General features: G+C 38.4%; 1 protein-coding gene across 2 annotated transcripts in view; it reads right to left on the reverse strand.

The window, feature by feature from the left end:
• Positions 1–23,382, reverse strand: part of LOC150074877 (microtubule-associated serine/threonine-protein kinase 3-like) — a 644,779-nt gene that overhangs the window by 71,604 nt on the left and 549,793 nt on the right. For both annotated transcript variants that reach the window (XM_090389436.1, XM_090389435.1), the window contains one exon: positions 20,236–20,387. In XM_090389436.1, the coding sequence (XP_090245562.1) occupies positions 20,236–20,387 (152 nt within the window). The remainder of the gene's footprint in view (positions 1–20,235; positions 20,388–23,382) is intronic.

The following is a 23,382-nucleotide window of genomic DNA, read 5'->3' on the forward strand; positions in this document are numbered from 1 at the left end:
GAGCTTCCTTTGACTCAGGGGAGGTCCCCATGGACTGGAGGTGTGAAAATGTATCACCAATTCACAATGAGGGTTCAAAAGTTGACACAAGTAACTATAGGCCTATTAGTTTAACTTGTGGTCCGGGGAAAATAATGGAGTCACTGGCTAAAGAAGCATTGCAGGATCATCTAGACAAGACTGCGGTAATAGTTAAGACACAGCATGGGTTTGTCTAACCAATCTGATTGCTTACTATGATGTGGTCACAAAGGAACTGAATGACAAAAATAATTTTGATATCATATACTTGGATTTCAGGAAAGCTTTTGATACTGTTGCACATGGAAGACTACTACTGTACAAACTGGAGCAGTATGGTATTAAGGACAAGTTGGTACAATGGATGAAAGGATGGTTGAGTGGGAGAAGACAGAGTGGTAATCAATGGATACTGCTCTATATGGACTAATGTTATTAGTGGTGTCCCTCAGGGGTCCATGTTGGGCCCATTGTTGTTTTCTGTATTTATAAATGATAATGGCCAAGTTTTCAGACAATGAGAAGGTTGGCAGGGTTGTTAATGACAGTATGCTGCTGCAACAGGATCTGGAAAAGTTAGGCAGATGGACTGAGAAGTGGCAACTGAAGGTTAATGTTGACAAATGCAAACTACTGCATATGGGTAGCAGTACCCCCCCCCCCATCCTCCTTGAATAACTCCTCATGTGTGAATGCAGAAATGTACCAACTAGATGGTGTTACACTTGGGTAGTGGGGAATGAAGACCTGGGAGAAATTGTGCAGTCAGATATGAAGTTTTCTGAACAGTGCAGACAGGCTGCCAGAGTAGATCATGGGGTCTTGTCAGTGATACACAGGAATTTTGCAAGCAGCGATAAGGAGGTGATTATCCCCTTGTAGAAGGCAATGCTCATGCTACAACTTGGGTACAGGTCAGGAAGCCTCATTTTAGGAAGGATGTAGAGTTGCTAGAATGAGTGCAGAGAAGGGTAACTAGACTGGTGAAGGAAACAAAGGGGGTGCTCTTATGAAGAGAGGCTTAAGTTCTGCAAAATTGCAGCTTCTGGAGACTAGGCACTTGTGAGGTAATCTGATTGAGGTGTATAAGGCCTTGAATGGATTTAGCAGGCTCAATGCTGATGGGATTCTTCCTCTTGCTCAGATTATAAACCTGAGGGGGCATAGGTTCAAACTGAGGAAAGACAGTTGATGAATACATGTGTGGAAGTTTGCCTTTAGCCAACGTGTGGTTGATTGCTGGAACAAACTTTCATCTGCTGTTGTGGAAGTTGATAGCTTAAATAAATTCAAGGCAGAACTAGACAAACATTTGGAACAAATGGATCAGTGAAATAGGAAGGGTTATTTTATTTATTTATTTTTTGGGCTGATGCTGTAAAAGCTTGCTTTTTTGCATCATGTGCCTTTACTAAAACTAAAGAGTGTGGGGGTCCTGAAACTGTGGTGTTACCACGCGTTTTGCCAAGAGCCATAGTTGATAATGTAAAGTAACTCGCTAATATGAGACCCCAACTGTAATTTGAAAACAAATTTTAATGTGATTTTCGTGTTCAGCAGCATGACAGTATCAAGATTGGGCATTTTCGCATAACTTTTACAATTTGACCAGCAAGTGTAATATGCTGTAATATCATAATTTTTCGGAGATTAGCCAGAAAATGAAGGAATTCTCTTCTTGTTGATAGTGAAGGCAGTCAATCAGAATATGTTTGACTGAACAGTGTAGACACTGAGGAGAATCACTGGCTGTACCGCTTCTCCTTTCATTGTCTGAATGCTGGAGTTCCAATGTTTTTGGTCCTCTTTCAACTGATAAAGATTATTATTGGTTTGGGTGTGCCGCATCTCTTTCCACTGTGCAAGGCATGCAGCTTATATGATGAGCTTATAATCAGAAACTGCAATAGAGACAGAGGTTAATGCTAAAGTTGACAGATTTTTAGCAACTTCATTAGGCAAATCATTTCCCTTTATCCCTGAATGTGCTGCAATACAACAAAAGGTCACTAATTGACAATGTTCTTCAATTTGCAATAGCGGGCTGCTGATTTTGTTTTAAACAGGGTGAACTTTATAGGAGGGTTTTACACTGCCATAATGAACTGAGAGTCAGGGTAAACTATATAGAAGTTAGTGTAAACTATATACTTATAATTTGAAGATGGGTAAAGATTCAGATTTTCTAAAGACAATTTTATTGCATGTAGTTTCACTGAAAAGCTGCTATACTTAGGTGGGTAAGAAGCCGAAACCATAGCAGAGAAAAACACTACTACTGCTTCAATGTTTGAATGTGATTTGCAGCGATCACTACATATTGGGAAGAAATTAACACAGTTCTAAATACGGTTTGCATGGATTTCGTATTAGTAATGATGCAAGAAAGCACGATTATAAAGCATCAGCCACAAACAAAAAAAAAAAATTTCATTTCACTTGTCCTTCCTCTCCAACAGTTTGTCTAATTCTTCTTTGAATTTATTCAAACTACCTACTTTCACAACCAGCTGGAAGTTCATTCCAGCTGGTTACAACTTGAGTACAGGTCAGGAAGCCTCATTTTAGGAAGGATGTAGAGGTTGCTAGAATGAGTACAAAGAAGGGTAACTAGACTGGTAAAGGGAACAAAGGGGGTGCCTCTTATGAAGAAAGGCTTAAGTTCTGCAAATTGCATCTTCTGGAGACCAGGCACTTGCGAGGTGATCTGATTGAGGTGTATAAGGCCTTGAATGGGCTCAGCAATGAACCATGGGGGTGGGGGCTCCACTAATAATACTAATCCATAAATCACCACACATCTATCCTGCAAATATCTTTCCTCAATTTGAATTTATGCCCTCTCATAAGTCCAAGCAAGAGAGTTTGATTTGGTAGTTGTTGGCGCATCGGCTTCTGTGGCCATATTGCACCTCCCAAGGTTTTTGCAGTACTTTGATCCAAGCCCGAGGCGGGAATCGAACCCGCGACCTTTGAGTTGCCGGGCAGGTACTTTACCCACTCGGCTAGCCCAGTCGGCCCCATGCAAGAGAAAGAATACCATCAACACTGAGCTTACTCAATGCATTCAAGGTCTTAAATACCTCAATCAAATCTCCTCACAAGTGCACAGTCTGACACTGCTTCGATTCTGCAATTTGCAGAATCGAAGCTTTCTTGGTAAGAGCACCCTTTTTATTCCCTACACAAATATAGTTGCCAGCAGATCTACATCCTACGTAAAACGAGACTTCCAAACCTGTATACCGTAGTCAAGACGTGTCCTAACCATAGCCTTGTACAAATGGATTATTGCTTCCTTAACCTTGCTAGCAAAATAACTGTTTATCATTTACAAAACTCCACGAGCTGTCCTGGTAGCATATCTGCACTGCTCAGAGAATGTCATATCCAACCACACAATTACACCGAGCTCTTGTTCATTTTCAACTATGCTGAGTGTAGTAGCACACAGCTGGTAGCAGGATTACTGCTATCCATATGCAGTAACCTTACATTTCCCATTGAACTTCAATTGCCATATCTTAGCCCATCAGCTTAATTTTTATGGATCTTGTCGCAGTAGGTAACCTTGATTACTGTAACCATCCTGCAAACCTTTGTATTACCTGGAAACTTAGACATTAAGCCTGATATGCTTTAATCAACATAGAAAACAACAATGGGCTCAGCAATACAGCAATGAACCATGGGGGTGGGAACTCCACTAATAACACTAATCCACAAAGAACAGTGTCCACTGATAACTAACTATTCAGTCTTCTCCAACTATCCCTTTATTCCTAGTAGTAACTTGCTCTTAATGTCACATTTTTCAAGTTTATATAGCAATCTTTTATGTACAACGGTATTAAATGTTTTCCTGAAATCCATGCATATATATATGATTTTTGTCCAGTTCATTGGTCACTGCATCATAATAACTTATTAGATTTAGACAAGGCTGCCCCTTAACAAATCCATGCTGTGACTGCCATATAACTGCATTCCTATCTAGATGACCTGCATTATTTCTTTAACCAATGACTCCATTATTTTCCCTGGAACAGACATTAAGTTGGCAGGTCTGTAATACTCATATACCTTTTGATCTTCTCTTTGTGAATTAGGGATAAGTTCGTACATCACTGGTCCATAGGAACCACCCTTTTCCCCCCCTAAATCCAAGGATGCTCCCATAATTATGAGAGCATCCTTTGATGCAAATTATCAAAAAGATAATTTGCATCAACCTCAAGCATCTTTTTTTTATGTTCAGCTTCAACAGTTTCTCTTCCACTTTCCTGCCAGTTATCACAACATCATTTATCTCCTAGTTAGAAACTGCTGATAAACTTCTAGCATCGCCTTTCCTAAAGAATTCTTCATGTGTGAAATTAGATGCAAATTACCTATTCAGTTTTTCAGCAACCGGAGCAAGGTCATCAACAGTTAAACCATTAAAAAATTGAAATTGAACCCAGTGAAAGTGGCCTAATGTGATTCAACCCTTTCCCTCTAGTAGTGATATAAGCAAAGAGGCCTTAGCTGATGTTCTTTGCATTCTTTGCCAGAGCCTACTCGTAATCTGCCTTAACTTGCCTAATCTCCTTTGTGACTTGATTACGCACTAGTTTATATCTACAATAGGCTTCTATATTACCTGATAATTTAGATGCACTCCAGGAGTTCACATCTGGTGAGTATGGGCTTGGCACACCCAGGGTCCTGAGATGGATATAATCATTCTTCTCTAACCTGGTGATTCCATTCTACAGGGTTGTTAAAATTAAAGTATCCCTATGTAGAGGGCTCTGCAGCGAGTTCTAAGACTTGCATTGAAGAGAAATTTGGATAATAGGTACAATAAAGAATGCGCTTGCCATTTATTGGAAAAAAAAAAAAAAAAAATTAGTTACAAAATTTGTCACTGTATGGCAATACAAATCACTTGAACAGTGCTACAATTGTTCAATGTGTTCTCCATTTTGGTCAACAACAATTTCCGTTCAAAGAACAGCATTTTCTACAGCAGAACGTAACATGTCAACTGGAATAGTCAAAAAATGACATCTAATGCTGTCCTTCAGATCTGCCAGAGTTTGACATCCTTCCCGATACACCTGGTTCTTCAAAAACCCCACAACCAGAAGTCGCATGGAGCGAGGGCCGGTGATCCAAGATGTCTGAAAACAACGGCTGATGACCCAATGGTGGATGTGGATCCACCACACAATGGTGGATCCACATCCACCATTGTGTCCAAAGATTCATGCAAGATGGTGCACCACCATCTTGCATGAATATGGTATCCTGAAGGCACCCGTGTTGTTGCAGCTCCGGTATTGCGAAATTTGCCAACATTTCATAATATCACTGTCCAGTGATGGAACAGGTGCGGGTCCAGTCGGTGTTACCTGTTAAAAAAATTATGGCCCGCTCATGAATGTGGCTGTAAATCCACACCACACTGTCACTTTTGGAGAATGCAATGGGACCTCTTGGATAACTCAAGGGTTTTCTGTTGCCCGAATGTGACAGTTGTGCGTATTCACTTGTCCATTTAAGCAGAAGTGGACATCATCACTCCAAAGGATGTTCCGTGGCCAAGTGATATCCACTGTCATTTGCACCAGAAACTGAAGTGATATGTGAAACGAATATCTGCATCACCATGCTTTAGCTGCTGTAGTATGTGCATCTTGTAAGGATAGTACTGCAACACCTGATGCATTACTAGCCTTACAGTGGAATACGGCATGTCCACTTCACGAGAAACAGCTGGCACACTTGTGCTACCACATGGAAATTGCCTTGATAAGTTCACAACAGCCATAGCCACATCTTCAACACGACAGGAGTCCACTCATTTTCGACCTTTACCTGGTTGAACACCAAGATGTCTTGTAGCTTCAAATTTCTCAAATCATTTTGTGGATAGTCATGGGCCCATGCCTTATGTGCTTCTGATGCCGGAATTCTCTGATAGCCGCAGCTGCATTGTTGCTGTTATGATAGTACAGATTCACTAATAATGCCTTTTCCTGCAATGTTGTTGGCATTGCTGCTGTAGTGCAGGCAAACATCTACTGTATGATTTTGAAGAGACTGCTTTGCTTTTATACAGTACAGTAGAGCTGAGTAGTGGTGCTGTGGCAATAACTTACGATTATGCAAATAACGTAAGTTATCTGCATAATCGTAACTAAGATAATTGCGCGCCATACAGTAACAAATTTTGTAACTAATTTTTTTCCCCCAATAAACGGTGAGTGCATTCTTTATTGTACCTGTTGTTCAAATTTCTCTTCAGCACGAGTCTTAGAACTCGCTCCAGAGACCTCTACATAGGGATACTTTAATTTTAACAACTCCGTACTTTTGACTCTTCCTCTTAGGGTAACTCGGAAATTTTTTTTGGCTTGTGCAGCATAAGCCTCAGACTTCCTTGCACCGTATAGCTAATAAGTGTCATGTGACAATACCTTGAAGAGTATTTCTTAGTTGGTACAAAAAGCCTAGCAGCTTCTATGATTATTTCACTGAACACATCCCATTTATAATTTGCAAGTGGTCCTGTTGAAGAGAATTTAAAAGTTGAATTTAATAACCCTTGACAGTAGTTAAGTCTTTAAGTAAATTCCACATCAGTGCTACCTGGCTACTCGGTGGGCCTTTTACCTGCAGATCTGTAACGTCTGAAGAATCATTACAGATCTGCAGGTAAACTCATAACCAGATTCCTTTTGTTGCCTCTCATAACATGCTGCTATAGAAAACAGGCTCATCCCATAAGTCCACAAAAATCTTGTTAGTGATGTGTAAGTGACCACACCACAAATTCCAGTCAACATATGGAAAGATAAAATTCCCCATTATGAGACAGTTGGATTTCTGGCCCACTCTATTTCAGTGTAAAGCTGTTTGGTATGCTTGTCACAGTCACTAGGCCTATAGAATACTTACTCTCATTTTCGTTTTCTCAGTGCTTATATCACACTAAATTGACTCATCATTGCACTGGCCATGTCGAATTAATACACTGCCATAGATTTAACATGCTTCTTAACTAAGGGCATAACCTCTCCCCCCTCCTGTCCTTCCTGCTAGAATAAGCAGGGAGACCCTCCCAGGTTGCATTAGTTTCACTCTGCTAGAAGCTTAAGTGATCCTATTGCCTAACCAACCTCCATGTGGTAAAGAATGGGCAATGGTGGACCTTGGTCTTCCAATGGCAAACAGGCTACAGGGATTTTCAAAAGGGGCAAAAATTGGGTTTTTGGGGGGAGGGTGAAAAAATCATGGGTTTTACAATGGTTTGTGATCCTCCAAAATTCAAACCCTACCTGATGACATCTTATTCCTTAATATTTAATTTCTCTCTCTCTCGCTGGGTTTTCTTTTCCCCTGAGACAACTGATTTTTAACATATACGAGGGTGGTTCAATAAAGAATCTCCCTCACCTACTTCCACATAATGCAGAGTCATGATATTTTGTGTGTAGCATCATATATATATCTCGGTACTAAAGGTGTAAAATTTCAGCCCTGCATCTTAATTTGTTTTTCTCTTACAGAGCTGAACGTGTGATGAAGTAGTATCATGGACAAAGTTGAAGGTAGAGCTGTAATCCACTATCTGTTCTTGAAGAGGAAATGTCCTAAAGAAATCCACGAGGAGATGACTGCTGTATGTAAGGATGAAGCCCAATCCTATGGCATTCTGAAGCACTAGCATAGACAGTTTAGGTGTGGTCAGACATCGGTAGAATCTGAGTACTTCCAGGTCGTCCCCATTCAGCCACTGATGACAGCATGATCAGAAAAGTGGAGTCATTAATCATGGAAGATCACCGAATATCTGTGCGTGAATTGTCCCAGGAGGTAAAGATTAGTGTGGGCTCTGTTGAAACAGTAATTCATTACCAACTCCATTTAGGGAAATAGAGTGCAAGATGGATTCTCCAATTATTGACTGGTTTCCAGAAGGCTGATCGACAACAGAAATCACAAGAGTTGTTAGCCCTGTGCCAAAAAAATGAAGAAGTCTTTTACTCTCATCTAATCACTCAGGATGAAAGTTGGATACACCATTTTGACTCTGAAAATAAAAAGCAGTCCATGGAATGGTAACATCATGGTTTCCCACCCCTCCAAGAAGGCAAGAGTCGAAGCGTCAGTCAGCAGGAAAGGTCTTGCTGACAGTGTTCTGGGACGAGAAAGGTGTGATAATGACTGATTACCTGCCAAAAAGTAGAGCAATTACAGGTGCCTATTATGCCAACTTACAAAATTATGGGAGAAAATCAAACCATGTAGGCACGGCATGCTGTCCAAAGGTGTGAGAATGCTTCAAGACAATGCCCCAGTTCAAACTTCTGAAACTGCAACAACACAAGTGGCCACTTGTGGATATGAATACTGCCCCATCTAGCCTACTCACCCAATTTTGCACCATCGGACTTCTTGTTTCCTTCCCTCAAATCATTTCTTGGGGGGGGACCCACTTCCCTGACAATGAGACACTCATTTCTGCAGCAGAGTCATGGTTCAAAGACCAACCTCACCAATTCTACAAAAAAGGTATCTGTAGCCTCATCCATCAATGGGAAAAATGTGTAAATCTGCATGGTGGCTATGTAGAGAAGGACTAAAACCTGTGCCAAGAATCAACAGGCTAGCACCTCTGCAGCTAGGTCAGGGCGATTCTTTATTGAACCACCCTCGTAGGTATATTATATTAGGAGTGAGCGAGAAATTTTTATAAAAGGATGATAGTGGGCATGATTTAATTCAACCACCTTTGCTTTTCATAGACATTAAATGCCTAAGTGCTTTCAGAGGTAATGTCTTTGCAATCCTTGGTGTTTGCACCTTTCCGACAGCTGCGACCTTGGTGGCCATGGTTTATTTATTTATTCTTTTGTTTCACTGGTCAATATATGAGGTATGGAGGGGATGAGGATATGTTTCAGTCTATTGCCTCTACTTTCTAAGTGACAATTAGTATTGATTTATTGTTTTCTTGTGGAAGTTGTTTATTTTTGATCCATAGTGCTTTTGTAAGTAATGAGACTATGAGAGTTAAATAAAAATATTTTATATTTTATTATTTAATTCTTTGTAGTTATTCAACCCATCATCAATCATCATCAAGTGCTGAAAAGAAAAAGTGTCAACAGTATTTGGTTGTATATCTAGCTTGTGGTTTTATTGAAAGTCCATTTGACTCAAGACAGCCTATGTGTCTTATGTGTAATAGTTACTTTTCAAACGAGGCCATGAAACCATCAAGACTTTTAAATCACTTAAAAAGGAAACATCCTGATAAAGTTGGTAAACATATCGAATATTTTAAAAATTTAAAACAGAATTTTGAGCAACATAACACAGTTACTTCCTTATTTAAGAAAAACAAACAAACAAATGATGATGGAATGACTGCATCTTATAAAATTGCATAAATCATTGCAAAAACTGGTAGTGCTCAGCTCACACAGTTGCTGAGACTGTTGTACAACTCGCATTAGAGATTGCAATTTTAATGTGATGCATCAAAATCCTTTCAATATTTTAAAAGCATTGCCACTGAGCAATTTGAAGACTAATCGATGAGATGTTGACACACCAAGGGTCCTCACCTGGATATCATCATTCTTCTCTTTCTTGGTGATTCCCCTCCCTTCTCTCGCAGGGTAATTGAGAATTTTTTTTTTTTTTTTGGCTAGTGCAGCATAAGCCTCAGGCTTCCTTGCACCATATGGCTAATAATAATAATAATGTCAGTTAACACTGAAGAGCAGCTAATTGACAAACTAAAAACGAGAAATTTTTTTAATCAGATTGATGAATCCACAGTTACTAACATAAGACCCTTCTAATGGCATATGTTCGTTATTTCAATAATGATTGTAAAATGCAAGAAGAGATGCTGTTTGTAAAATTTATAGAAACTGACTGTACTGGAGCATCCATTTTTGCTGCTGTAAAAACATGGTTTGATGAAAAACAAGTACCATTGGAAAATTTGGTATCCTCTGCCATTGATGGTGCTAACTCACGGTTGGAAGACAAAGGTTTTATAGCCCACCTAAAGGAAGCATGTCCTGAAGTTCTTGCAGTACCCTGCGTTGTGCACCGACATCATCATCTGGTTGCAAAAAATATTAGTCCAGTTCTTTATCAATCTCTCTCAGTATAGTTATTAAACCAGTAATAAAATAAAGTCAATAGCAAATATGATAGCCTTTTCAGAAAATTTTGTGTTGATAATGAAGAACAGTATGTGAGGCTTCTTTTATACACAAAAATCAAATGGCTTTCTAAAGGAAACTTTCTAACAAGATTTGTAAACCTTTTTGATACGATAATTAGTTTTTTAAAAAGCGAAGGAGACAGATTTAGAAAACTAGATCAGCAAACACAAAAACAACACACTATATGGCTTGGATTTTTTGAAAACTTAATGAAGTATCACTTCACTTTCAAGGGAAATTAAATACAGTTGATAGACTGCAAACGCATATCAAAAGTCTTCACTGAAAAACTGGAAATATTTGAAAGAAATTTAATGAGAAAACAATTTCATGGTATGCAAGAGTTAGCTGAAATCAATGAATCTCTCACCGAGAATTGATTTTAAGAATTATTCAGATCATTTGTGTTCTTTAAAAGGTGAAATGAAAAATAGATTTTCAGATTTATTTTCTTTTGAAGTGAAGCCATGGATGTTAGATCCAACTGGATGCAATGTCGGGTCTGCTAGTGAAGAAATTCGAGAAGAACTCATTGAATTAAAATGTAATGAAGAATGCAAATATAATTTGAAAAATGTAGAATGGCTGAGTTGTGAGGATCAAAAACAACTAAACTTCTTTATCTAACAATGTTGTCTGAAACGGCCAAAGTATTTCTTTGTTTTCCAACATCTTATATAGTTGAAAGTGGTTTTAGTTCAGTAAATAACATATTAACAAAGGAAAGAAACAAAACTGATATATGTTCAAGAGGAGACATTAGAATTAAACTCACTCACATCATACTGAACACTGAACTTTTAGCTAAGAAGCATCAGGCTCAGGGATCTCATTGAATAAAAAGAGTATGTATAGTGTTTTCTTGTTTAAAAATTTCATTGGGAGTGATTAGGAAAAAAAATTGTCTAAAAAAAGCCCTTTACGGGGCGATAATAAAAAAAAGGTTGAGAAACACTGGGCTAGATGAAGAACAGACCAACATAACACATTACCTACACAGACTAAACTATAATTTACACTTTTCTGGCCTTTACTGAGTCTGTACTATGTCACAAAATTTCATCACAGAGTTGGGAGGAACTTTGGAGCCACAAGACCTATAACATGCCATAGACAGGTCATTACTGAGAGTGACCACTACACATCAGCAGTAACCTTGTCTTAAATCCTGCATACTTTTACTGGGACTGAATCCCCCATTATGTAACTTTGGGGATGAGTTCACTCCACTGATTTGTTTTCCTCTGCAGCATATTTTTGTGAAGATAATTTCATGCCATGGGCCCCCCTCCCTGATCTCTGTAGCCATTACATGGGTGACATATATTTTGAAACTATTCAACTGGTCAAAAAAAATCTTTGCACCACGATTTTCATTGACATCAAAAATCCTTACAAAAGTTGTCAGAGCTTTGCAGGACAAGTATTATCTTGGCTGACCTTTCCCCCTGATCATTACCCAACACACTCCCCCATCTAAATTAGGCCATATATTTGCTGGCGATTTTCTTGGCAACTATGTGGTGTAGAAGTGTGAGTGACCCATCGTTTTTTAGATTTTTGACAGCACTAGTGAACTTTGCTAGGAACTGTTCAATTATCGAAACATTCTTGTTTATCTGAAGATTTGGGTATTCTTAATCATTAGGTCAGACTACAATGTTGACTATGTTGATAGAAAACATACAGATAGTTCCAGCAAAGGTACCACATGAGCCTGTGGTACAAGCGATCTCTGCTAAATAGAAGAAATGCATGAAGTTTGCAAGATCAGGAATAGAGACTCCACCTCTTGGAAACATTCCTGTACAGCCTGGTACTGAGGACTCAAGTGAGGGTGAGGCCGATGATATGATTGATAAAGATGACACACTTCATAGTACTCCTACTGACAAATTCTTAAAGTTAACAGAAGTTCCAGAGAAGTACAAGGCTACACAAACTAACTGAATAACAGTTCGATCCAGAGTGTTCACATTGTTCAAATCTGGTCTAAAATGGAAGGCATTATTCTCCATTTACCTATCAATAATGAGAGATTGAATGCCAAGTTGAAAACCCTCATTCAAGAATGGGGAAAACAAAATGGCACAATGTCCCTATTCTCATGCTGAGGCATTGAGGACAGAAACAACAGATGTAGAATCTACCAGTTCTACCAAAATGAAATGATCCAAACAAGCTCAGAAGAGGAAGCAGAAATCTCACCTTACAAGCAAAGTGTAAAAGAAGTGCTCACAACTAGTTTCAAGGACCAAAGGAGGAAACTCAAGATTAAGAATATGCGTAAAACAAGAATGTCTGGATTATTGAAACCACCACCATGGAGGAGGCCTTCAAGTTCTTCCAAATCCACACATATCTGCCATAAGGTTAAAAGTTGAAATGAAAAAGAGGAAAGGATCATCTATCATTCTTTTTGATCAAAAAGAGGAAATATCACAAAAACCTAACAAATATATCACAGAAGAAGAATTCGATGTATATGCCAACCCAAAATATAACACTAATGCAAAATCAAAAGCTTCGGTGAACTGGATAATAGAGGTTTCTTATAATGCCTGGAAGGTAATAAACTAGCAAGTGTCAGCTGGGAATGCCACCAATTCAGAGAATACATGCCAGTCATTTGTGCTACTGGTGTCTCAAATATGAACACATACTTGTAACCAAAAAGAGTCAATCTGTGGCCACTGTGCTCAGTATACCCACAAATTCTCTACCTGTCCCAATAAAGAGGAACCTCCTTCTTGTTTCAATTGCAAAGCTACTAAGATGCCCCACCAATATTCCATCAGGGATTCAAATTATGCTGTGTATATAAAAGCAAAACAAATGTACCAAAGCAGAACCAATTATAGATAATAGGCCCTTCTTGATTAAACATTGAGTTCAAACTAATGCAAATAAATGCACAAAGTGTAAAGTGTATTTAGGGTCTAAGGCACCAGGGGTTTCCCCCATCGCTGCATTGCTTTCATTGTGGGTGTACCAGTTCGCTGGGAAGGCCAGAGATTTAAAAGTGTATGGATATTGTACATGTGTAGTGTTGTGTTGTTCATCTGGCTGTTTAGCCGCTGGACCCCTATTGAGGTCCAATGTTGCTCACACTTGGCCCCGTGGAGGCAGACCAGGTACACCAGTATTTTTAGATAAGTACTCTGGCAGGTCCTGCCACCTAATTTCCTGAGATTTCATTTGCTAGGACTTACATATATATATATATATATATAAAAAAAGGGGGGGGGGGAATAAAAGCTTGAATCTAGTTAGGACGAAAGAGGCTGCAAGTGTGTCAAGTTTCGCCTTTAAAATTTTTTGTTGTGTGGGGCATTTGCTTTTCGCTAGTGATATAGGTAGAGTAGGGGGGAGAGATGGAAGGCTGGGGGGAAAAGACAGAAATATGGGGTCAATAGGGAAGGCGACCACAGGTACATCAGTGGGGCATGCCCTTGCCCCACCAGAGGGAAAAGAGGGAGTGGTGGGGTGGGGAGGGGGCAGAAAGACCATCCCCTCACCCCACCAGGAATGGGGAGAGAAAGTGGGCTGGGCAAGGGAGCCCCGCCCAGTTCGCCATTGCGGCAATTTGCAGTGCCTTCCAGCAAGTGCAGTCCGATGATGACATGTTGGTGGGGGCCTAGTCCTTTTCTAGGTGTGTGGGTTCATCCTGGGAGCGACGACATCCTGGCTGGTGCCACTCCCATTGGTTCCTAGGTTGATGCTGTTTCATTTATTCTGCTGCATATTACACCTTAGTATTTTGCGATCCTTTCCCCTGTGTTGATGTTTTATCAGTTTGCCTTTATTTATTATTTGTGGTCATCTATTCCTTGTGGATGGCTATTTCTGTTCATCCTCTATTGAAGACGTCAAGTGCAAATCGGCTGAGGGCTTTGTATTCATCTTCTGAATCCAGTAGATGCTACTCTTGATTTTTCCGGCAAGTATTCAATCTCAGTTATAAGTCTACTTCTGTGTTCTTCGTAGCATTCACAGTCGTGCATAATATGCTGCCAGGTTTCAGGTTCTCCACAGGTGCATGTGGACCCTTCTATTATTCTGAGTGCATTCAGTTTTGCTTTAAATGGGCCATGGCCCATCAGGAGGAAGGTTGTATTTAGCCCAGGATAGAACCACGAGGGGGGGGACTTTTGGGTACATTTTTGCGACTATCGGTATGAAGCTTCTTGTAACTTGACCCTTTGGCAGTGAGCATGAACACTTACTGACCAGAAAAAACTCAGAACTCAAGAAGAATGCATTGATATAATTAGGTTACAGTAGCCCTATTCACATATGGGCAACCCAAACTCATATAGAATAACCTAAAAGTCAAACAGGATTCCCTGAGCAGCAGCAGTTGCTGTTAGAAATACAGAGGCATTGTATATAAAATTACAACTTTGTGCTCAGAAATCAGTACTTGTGCACAGATAACCTCTGCCCTTGGTTCACTGCACCTTTTCTCTATTTACAGCAGAACTGGAGAAGACATCTTCAACATGATAAACTGATTCAGATGCTCTTGACACACTCCTGGGGCTAACCTCCTAACAGCTATGGATGTGAATTGTTGTTCCCTGCTATGGCACAACACAACACCTGATCGTAGTGATCAGGTGTTTTGTGTTGGTTAAATTCGAGTTTATGTAAGTTTTTGCTGGCCAGTGCAAACTTAAAAAAATTGTGGAAACATTTTGCATGCCATAGGAATAAAATGGAGGTATCGTGAAAATTTCATAATGTGAACCCAATAACACTTTTTTTCTTTTTTTTTTTTCGGTAATTCGTTCCAAGACCTCAGAAGTTGAAATTTTCGCTATATAACTAAACTATTTATCTCTCTAAATGGTCATTTTTATAATGGAAACTGCACTACACTATCATCGTTATCATATGTTCCGTTATAAGAAACAATTTTGAACACCTTTGTGATATTTTTCTAAAACACATTTCTGGAGGTAACTACCATAAAACAATAAAAACAATTTGCACTTTCTGGTAAACTCGATCTTATTGCATTTGCGATAACACCAATAACTGGAATTCTGTGGGTTTTTACGTTTTGGTATTATGGTGAAATGAGTTCACCTTCACTGAAATCTTCAATCATATAAAAAACATAAATAAATTTTCAGAATTTTCTCTTTATTCTTAACTACTTATTACAATGGTGAAGGGACCAATGGAAAGTGCAAGTGCTGGCCGTGCTAGAAAATGAAACAAAACTGATTTAAAAAAGGAAGATGATTAATTATCCTGTTGAAGCAGGACAAAGTTTGTCATCTATTGCACGGAATTAGGTCTCACTGCTTCAACAGTGAATACTATTTTAAGGGACAGTACATGTATAAAAGAACATGTTAAAGGATCAACGCATTTAAGATCAACAGTGATCACACAAAACAGCATTCAGGTGCTATATCGAAGATGGAAAAAACTATTAATAATATGGATGGAAAATCAGATTCAGAATTTATGAAGACATTAAGGATAAGTACGGCGAACCCCAAGCCAAGTTCGTGGCAAGCAATGGGTGGTTTAATAGGTTCAAGCATCACACTAGTTTCCAAAACATTAAAGTGTGTGGTGAAGTTGTCAGTGCCGATTCTGCAGCTGCAGAGAAATTTTGTGATGTGTTGGAAAAAACCCCTTCTAAATCTCCATAGCCCTCAACTTCTGCAGCGGCGTGCTTATCAGCTAGAGAGTTAATTCTGGAAACGATGCTCAAAAGGTAAAACTTGATGACATTAAGCCTGTCTCCTCTCTCGTTCTGTAATTTTATAATTTTGAAATTTGTGTAATTTTTGCTGCGCATGAGATAAAAAAATAGAATAAATAATTCTATTTACATGTTAGTCAAACATTTATTTTTTGCTTCAATCAAATTTGTGAGTGCCGAATAAGCATTTAGGGAAATTCCGACATACGCAGAGTTCCGGGAACGCAACCCTTATGTAAGTCGGGGAGTGGCTGTAATTGCATGAAACCTTCAAGTTCTAAACCAGCCTGAAAATCCTTTCACCTTGTCACCAAATACTCAAAATAGAATCAATGACACATGGATTTCTTCGGACTAAAACGCGATTACGTTCTCTATTAGTTGCTCCATGGATCAGGTTACTCCCATCCACAGAGACATTTTGTGATTCTGACCCAAAAAAAGCCAACAAGAATTACTTCTGTCCAATCTTAGCCAGTAAGCTTCAAGATGATTCGCCTATCCAACTTCAAAACATACCTGAAGAAGTGCTATTACGATTTCCAAGACCAACCATAAAGCCAACAAAATAGCCATTGCTAATAGAAAACCATTTTGAAATGCTGTTTTTTGATGAATGAAGAACTAACAACCCAAGGAAATTGGTGTGTCAGGCCAGAAAATATTTCAAAGAGCCTGTGCTACCATGTCACAATCAGAAATTGACATTGCTTGAGAAAATTATAGGTTCTCCAATGTAATGGATACACGGACACCATTAGGGAGCAATAGAAAGCATCTTGGCAGGAGCTGGTCTCCACTACAGGTAACAATGATGCCTGGGGAGTGGTATATTGTACTGTTACTAATAAGCTCCACAGGGGTCATTGTTACATGTAGTGGAGACCAGCTCTTGCGGAGACCAAATCTTGATATTAAGAAAGCTCCAGATCCTAATGGTATTTCTCCACTTGTTCTCAAAACCTGTGCTCCTGAACTTACTCCTATTCTTTGCCGCCTTTATTCACTTTCTTATTCCAAAGGTGTTTTTCCTTCTGCTTGGAAATTTGCTCATATCCAGCCACTACCTAGAAACCTTCCGTCTGATCAACGATCACCAGTATGGATTCTGTCAGTGTCGATCCACTGGTGATATCCTGGCTTATGTTACACATTTACGGACTAATTCAATGGAAAGGTTCGGTGAAACACAAGCTTGACATCTCAAAGGCTTTCGATCATGTTTGGCATAAAGGTCTTCTAAACAAGCTTCCATCTTATGGCTTGCCAACTGTTTTTAGTAATTGGTTATCCAGTTTTATCTCTGATTGCTCACTGAGGGTGATGGCTCTCTGTCTTCTAACTTCTCCACTAATGCTGGTGTCCCCCAAGGTTCAGTTCTTTCCCCCACTCTTTTCCTCTTTTATATTAATGACCTTCCATTGACTGGAAATCCTATCCATAGTTTTGCCGATGATAGCACATTGCATTCCACTTTCCATTTTGAGAAACCTTGCCCTGCTCAATCAGCTTCAACTTCTCGAAAATCTGCTACCAATTCCTTAAATGCCGATCTTCAGGTAATTCTCCAGTGGGACAAAGACAACCTAGTTGATTTTAACCCTTCTAAAACTCAGTCTTGTCTTATATCTTGCAAAAAGGATTCTTCTGCTCCTATGCTTATCTTTAGTGACACTCCGATTTCTAGGCAAAATGATATATCTCTTTTGTGGATTACCCTGACTTCTAATCTCTCTTAGCAATAGCACATTACAAATATTGCTTCCTCTGCATCTAAAAAACTTGGTTTTCTCTTTCGCTCTCGGCGTTACTTTTCTTCCAAACAGCTGCTCACTCTGTATAAATCGCAAATCCGCCCTGCCATGGAATATTGTTCCCACATCTGGGGGTGGTGCCCCCAAAACCTCTCTGAGGCTTCTTGATTCCATTCAGAAGAGGGCAGTTAGGTTAATTAATGACTCATCTCTAACAGAGTCTCTCCACTCGCTGTCTCACAGACGTACTGTTTCTGCTGCATGCCTCTTCTACAGATACTTCCACGGGCACTGTTCTTCTGAATTGGCTTCTATAATTCCCGCTCTCTCTTTCAAAACAGTCCAAACACGTGCCGCCACCAGCCAACATCCATTTGCTGTCCAACTTCAAACTCACAGAACCAACTTTTCATCTTCTTCGTTTATTCATTCAACTGCCGTTTTCTGGAACAACCTTCCTTCATACATATTTCCTGAAAATTACAGTCTACAGAAGTTCAAGTCCAATGTCAACAAATATCTTTTTTCGTCTTCTCAACCTCCAACCCAAGCACGGTACTTAGTACTATAGGTTCTAACACCTCTCGTGTTTGGGGTTTACATAAAAAAAAAAAAAATTCTCTGAAAGGCTGATAAAGATTGAAAAGAATTGTGCATTCTTACATATACACCACACCTAGTCAGGTAAAAGAGTAAAACAGTGGCATTAAGGGTGCCGGGTCAGACTTGGGGTATAGAAGCAGACAACCTCACCAGTTTCTATTCACTGAAAACTGGTGAGTCATCAATCATTGTTTTTTTTTTCCCCTATTGAATTCAGAAACAGCTGTGAAAATTTATTTTATTTATTGTTAAATTCTTCAAAAATTTGGTGTTATAACTGAATTAAAATTATTTTTTTGGCATATTTATATACTCCTAATGTTTAGTTAATTGCACATTTGGTTAAAATACTTCCAATGATACATACATTCCATACTAGCCGACCGGGCTAACTAGGTGGGTAAAGTGCCTGCCTGGTAACCCAAAGGTCGCGGGTTTGAATCCCTTGGATCACAGTAAAATGTAAAAACTTTTGGAGGTGCATTATGGCCACAGAAGCAGATGTGCCAACAACTAACAAAAAAAAAAAAAAAAAAACATTCCATACTGATAACATTTGTCCTATAAATATCCATAATTATGCACAGTTCTGCCCAACTTTTTTGCATTATGATGTTATTCTAGTAAATTACTATGCTTCTTTGATGAGTATGAAAAAAAAAAACCCATTTATTTATTTATGAGATTAAAAGCTAATGTGTCCTATAAATGGGTACACTGGCACAGGAATGTCAAAACTGGACATCTGAGTAAAAAAAAAGTTATTGGTCTGATGAAGATCTTGGTTTTTAAAAAAATTTTCATGCTGACAGAAGGACCACAGTATGAATTAATGGATCTATCCTACCAGGTGTCAACATTGCGAGCTGGTGGTGGAAGTGTGATAATGTGAGAATTGTTTTTGTGGTACTTAATTCGCATGATACTGGTGATCAAGGTCTGAACTGCATAGCCTATTTGAACACTGCTGCCAGCCAGTTGGATCCCTTCATGACCACAGTTTATTCCAGTAATGGTTACTTGCAACAGGATACAAAGCACAGATCATTCATAAATGGTTCAAGGAGCATGAAGGTGACTTAATTACCCCAGGGGCTCACATCTGGTGAGTATGGGCTTGGCAAACCCAGGGTCCTGTGCTGGATATCATAATTTTTTTTTCTTGCTTTCTTGGTGATTCCCTTCTACTCTCTCACTCTCACTCTCTCTCTCTCAAGGTAACACGGAATTTTTTTTTTTTTGGTTGGTGCAGCATAAGCCTCAGGCTTTCTTGCACCTTATGGCTAATAATAATAATAATAATAATAATAATTCACTGGTCTATTCACTCATTGAATAACTGTACAGATGAGATGGATCTAGTGCCACACATACCCTAAGGTAACTGCAAGTTACCATGACTTCAGCACAGGCCATCATCCCTGAGGAATGCTTTCAATACTTCAAGTCCATGTACTAACAACTTGAGACTGTTCTGAGGGTAACAGACGTGCTATTTGTTATTAGATCAGTGTACTGAACTGGTCCCTAACAACTTGAGGCTGTTCTGAGGGCTAACAGAGGTGCTATTTGTTATTAGATCAGTGTACTGAACTAGTCCCAGAGTATATAATGATAACGTGGTATGAATAGAGTGATGTATACATAACTAGATTAAACAAAAAATTCTGGTCATTAATTCCCAGCAATTGAAAAATTCCATTTTGAAGTTTACAGATGTTTAGCACTTCTGAAAACACATTTACAGTTTTGAGGCAATTTATGAAAATGATTAAATTTTTCAATTTGCAGCACATAAAAAATGACATCTAATATCTAGTAATCATTCTTATTTGATCATTAAAGTAAAAAAAATCACATTTTGGACATTTACATCAATTATTTTCATAGACATACTTACATATCTAAATGCAAGAACATATCCTTTGCTGTTCCATCCTCAGGAGTTTCTGCTAAACTGCCCATATGGGATAATGGACTATCAGAATGGTCAGACTGATTAGAATCTGATCTGTTATATGGTTTTCTATAATAATCTTCTTTTCCTTGATGCTATTGAAAGAGACAAGCAATAGTTAACATTTAGAAGAATAAGTGTGCTTTTGAATAAGTTGATCTAGCCCAGTGTACCAATGGGTAAGATTTAAACTACAGCCTTGCATATGAAATTTTTAAAAAAAGAATACTAAACATAAACTTATAATTATAGTCTATTAACTCCTAAAATTTGGCAGCACACGTTCTCAAATATCTTTCGACAGAGTGAAATTGTCAAAACAATTTATTACCAAATTAAAGATATGAGTAATACAAAGATTAAAAGTGAGGTTCTGGTTTAATGTTCGGTGGTTAGTTTATTTACCCAGGAAGTATTGCACCTTCATTTGAACAAAAAAAAAAAAAAAAAAAACACCAGTTACTCAGAAACAGTTTTTTTTTTAAATTTTGCTTGTCATGTACCATTATTTCTTCTTTTCTTAATGCACTGTAGTATGTGCCATGAATTGTTTTAATTTTTAATAAGAAATTTAAATATTGAAAAATGCCATTTTTTTTACAAGTTAATTTTCAAACAAAAAATAAAACTATTGAAAAGAGAAAAAATAAAGCTATAGTCATAAAACTTGTTTGTGTATATTAATGTGGTTTTCCAAAATAATAAAGGAATAAGCAAATAAATAATAATCAAGACAAAAAAAAAAAAACAAAACAAAAAAAAAAAAAAACATTTTATATAATTAAACAAAAGGAGGAGATAACTCTTCCTGTAGTGATCAATCTGCCATACTTTAGCCAAAGCACCAACTGCAAACCTAGCAACTAAGAGAATATTTTCTTTAGAGCTTAGTAAGCATGACTGGTGGGTAATCTTGAGATAGAAAAGCAATCATTTGATGCACAATCAGAGCAGGCCCTGAGGAGTGGTGTGCAACTACGAAGTTACAATGAAAAAAGTTATAATGGTCACAGAGAGTCATGTTTTTTCTCATTATGACTAACCAAGAACATAAATATGTTATTATTTCTAAAACAATTTGGGTAAAACAAGATCTATATTTATGAATGTGGAGAATGTTTTAGCCATTAATATTGAACCAATGATTAATGCATAAACACCGACGGGTTAATTATAATTATTAGTAGTAGCAGTAATAATGGCAAATGATGCAAGAAAGGAAGCTTGTATAGCAGGGGGGAAAAAAAAACCCCATTAACCCCATATGTACCCTCCAAGAATTTGTTTAGTTCTCCCTTGAATTTACTCAACCCATTCACTTCCACAACAACAAATAGAAGCCTTTTCCAACAATCAACCACCCGTTGGCTGAAAGCAAACTTCCACACATCTATTCTGCAATCATCTATCCTTAACTTGAATTTATGCTTCTTCATGTGTGAAATCTCAGCAAGTGGAAGAATATCATTAACATTCAGCTTACTCAATCCAGTCAAGGCTTTAAACACCACAATCAGATCACCTTGCAGGTGTCTATTCTCCAGATGCTGCAATTTGCAGAACTTAAGCCTTTCTTGGTAAGAGCACCCCTTTGTTCCCCTCACCAATCTGGCAGCATGACTGCACTGCTGAGATAATTTCATGTCTGACTGCACAATTACCCCAGGTATTTTTCTTTATTATTATTATCTATATGAGCTATATGGTGCAAGGAAGTCTGAGGCTTATGCTGCACCAGCCAAAAGAAAAATTCCCAAGTTACCCTGAGAGAGAGAGAGAGAGAGAGAGAGAGAGACAAAAGTAGAAGGGAATCCCCAAGAAAGAGAAGAATGATGATATTCAGCTCAGGACCCTGGGTGTGCCAAGCCCATACTCACCAGATGTGAGCCCCTGGGGTTATCTCCACTACCCTGAGCGTAGTACTACACAGTTGATAAGTTACAGGCTGGCCTCGATTAATGCAATTAATTCGTCCCGCAAGTGCATCGCGCAAAACGGAAACACATTAATCGAATATAATAATCAATAGGAAAAATTATAATTGGTCCTTGACCTTCTGGAATGTCCATAAAGAATTTTAAAAATACCTTTTAAATAACTTTTTAACTGTATACAATGTAAAAGATAATGAAAATAATTATGGAATTAAACAACTACGAAGTTACAATTTCATTGTAACTTTGTAGTTGTTACAATGAAGTTACAATTTCATTGTAACTTTGTAGTTGTTTATTGCATAAAACAGTGGTTCACAAACTGTGCGCCGCGGAATATTTTAAATTTTCGAGGGAAACACAGCGATACTCGACATCTGTTGGACACCGTGCGAACTACTAGCTCGAGGTAGTTCACAGTTTCAACATTTCTTATTAAGTTGTTTGGACCTAACTACTAAATGGAACTGTTAGGTATTTCTTTTGGCCTGGGTGCGCCTTGAGAAAATTATTGAGACACTAAGGGTGCCGTGAACCGAGAAAGTTTGGGAACCTCTGACATAAAATACACAATGAAGAAATGACTGTTGCAGAAATATTTGAACAGTGTTGACTTTCTCTTTTCATCAATAAATTTGCAATAGCCGACAACAATCTTCTCTGGGCCCTGGCGAAATAAATATCGCAGAGAACCTCAAACCTTTTGTTTGAGGTTCTATGGGTTACGAAAGATTTCATCTAATTCTTTTACCGTTATCTCCTTCGCGGTAACATTTTCATCTGGCTCATTTAAAAATTTGAATTTTTATGCATTTGTGCATTGACTTTATTAGCAGGAGACAAACAAGTAACACGTCTTCTTCCGATGGTTGATGGAACACACCTAGGCGGGCAGCAGCCAAATGTTTGTTTATTGCCTGTACGACTCGCGGTAAGCTTAACGCGCGATTCAAATCTTTTTTTAACTATTGCGTAAAAAAAAAAAAAAAAGATTGTGTTAACTGGAAATTTGCATCGTGTAAAGTGAAAAGTGGTATAATTTTTTCGAATAGCGTTAAATGAAAATTGTGTTAATCGAACTTGTGTTATGCGAGGCCTGGCTGTACCTTACATTTGTCAATGTTGAACTTCAATTGCCATTTCTAGCCAGTCCCAA

The sequence above is a fragment of the Mastigoproctus giganteus genome, unplaced genomic scaffold (genome assembly GCF_048544385.1).
Source record: "Mastigoproctus giganteus isolate SK-2022 unplaced genomic scaffold, ASM4854438v1 scaffold_18, whole genome shotgun sequence".
In the NCBI taxonomy this organism is placed as follows: domain Eukaryota; kingdom Metazoa; phylum Arthropoda; class Arachnida; order Uropygi; family Thelyphonidae; genus Mastigoproctus; species Mastigoproctus giganteus.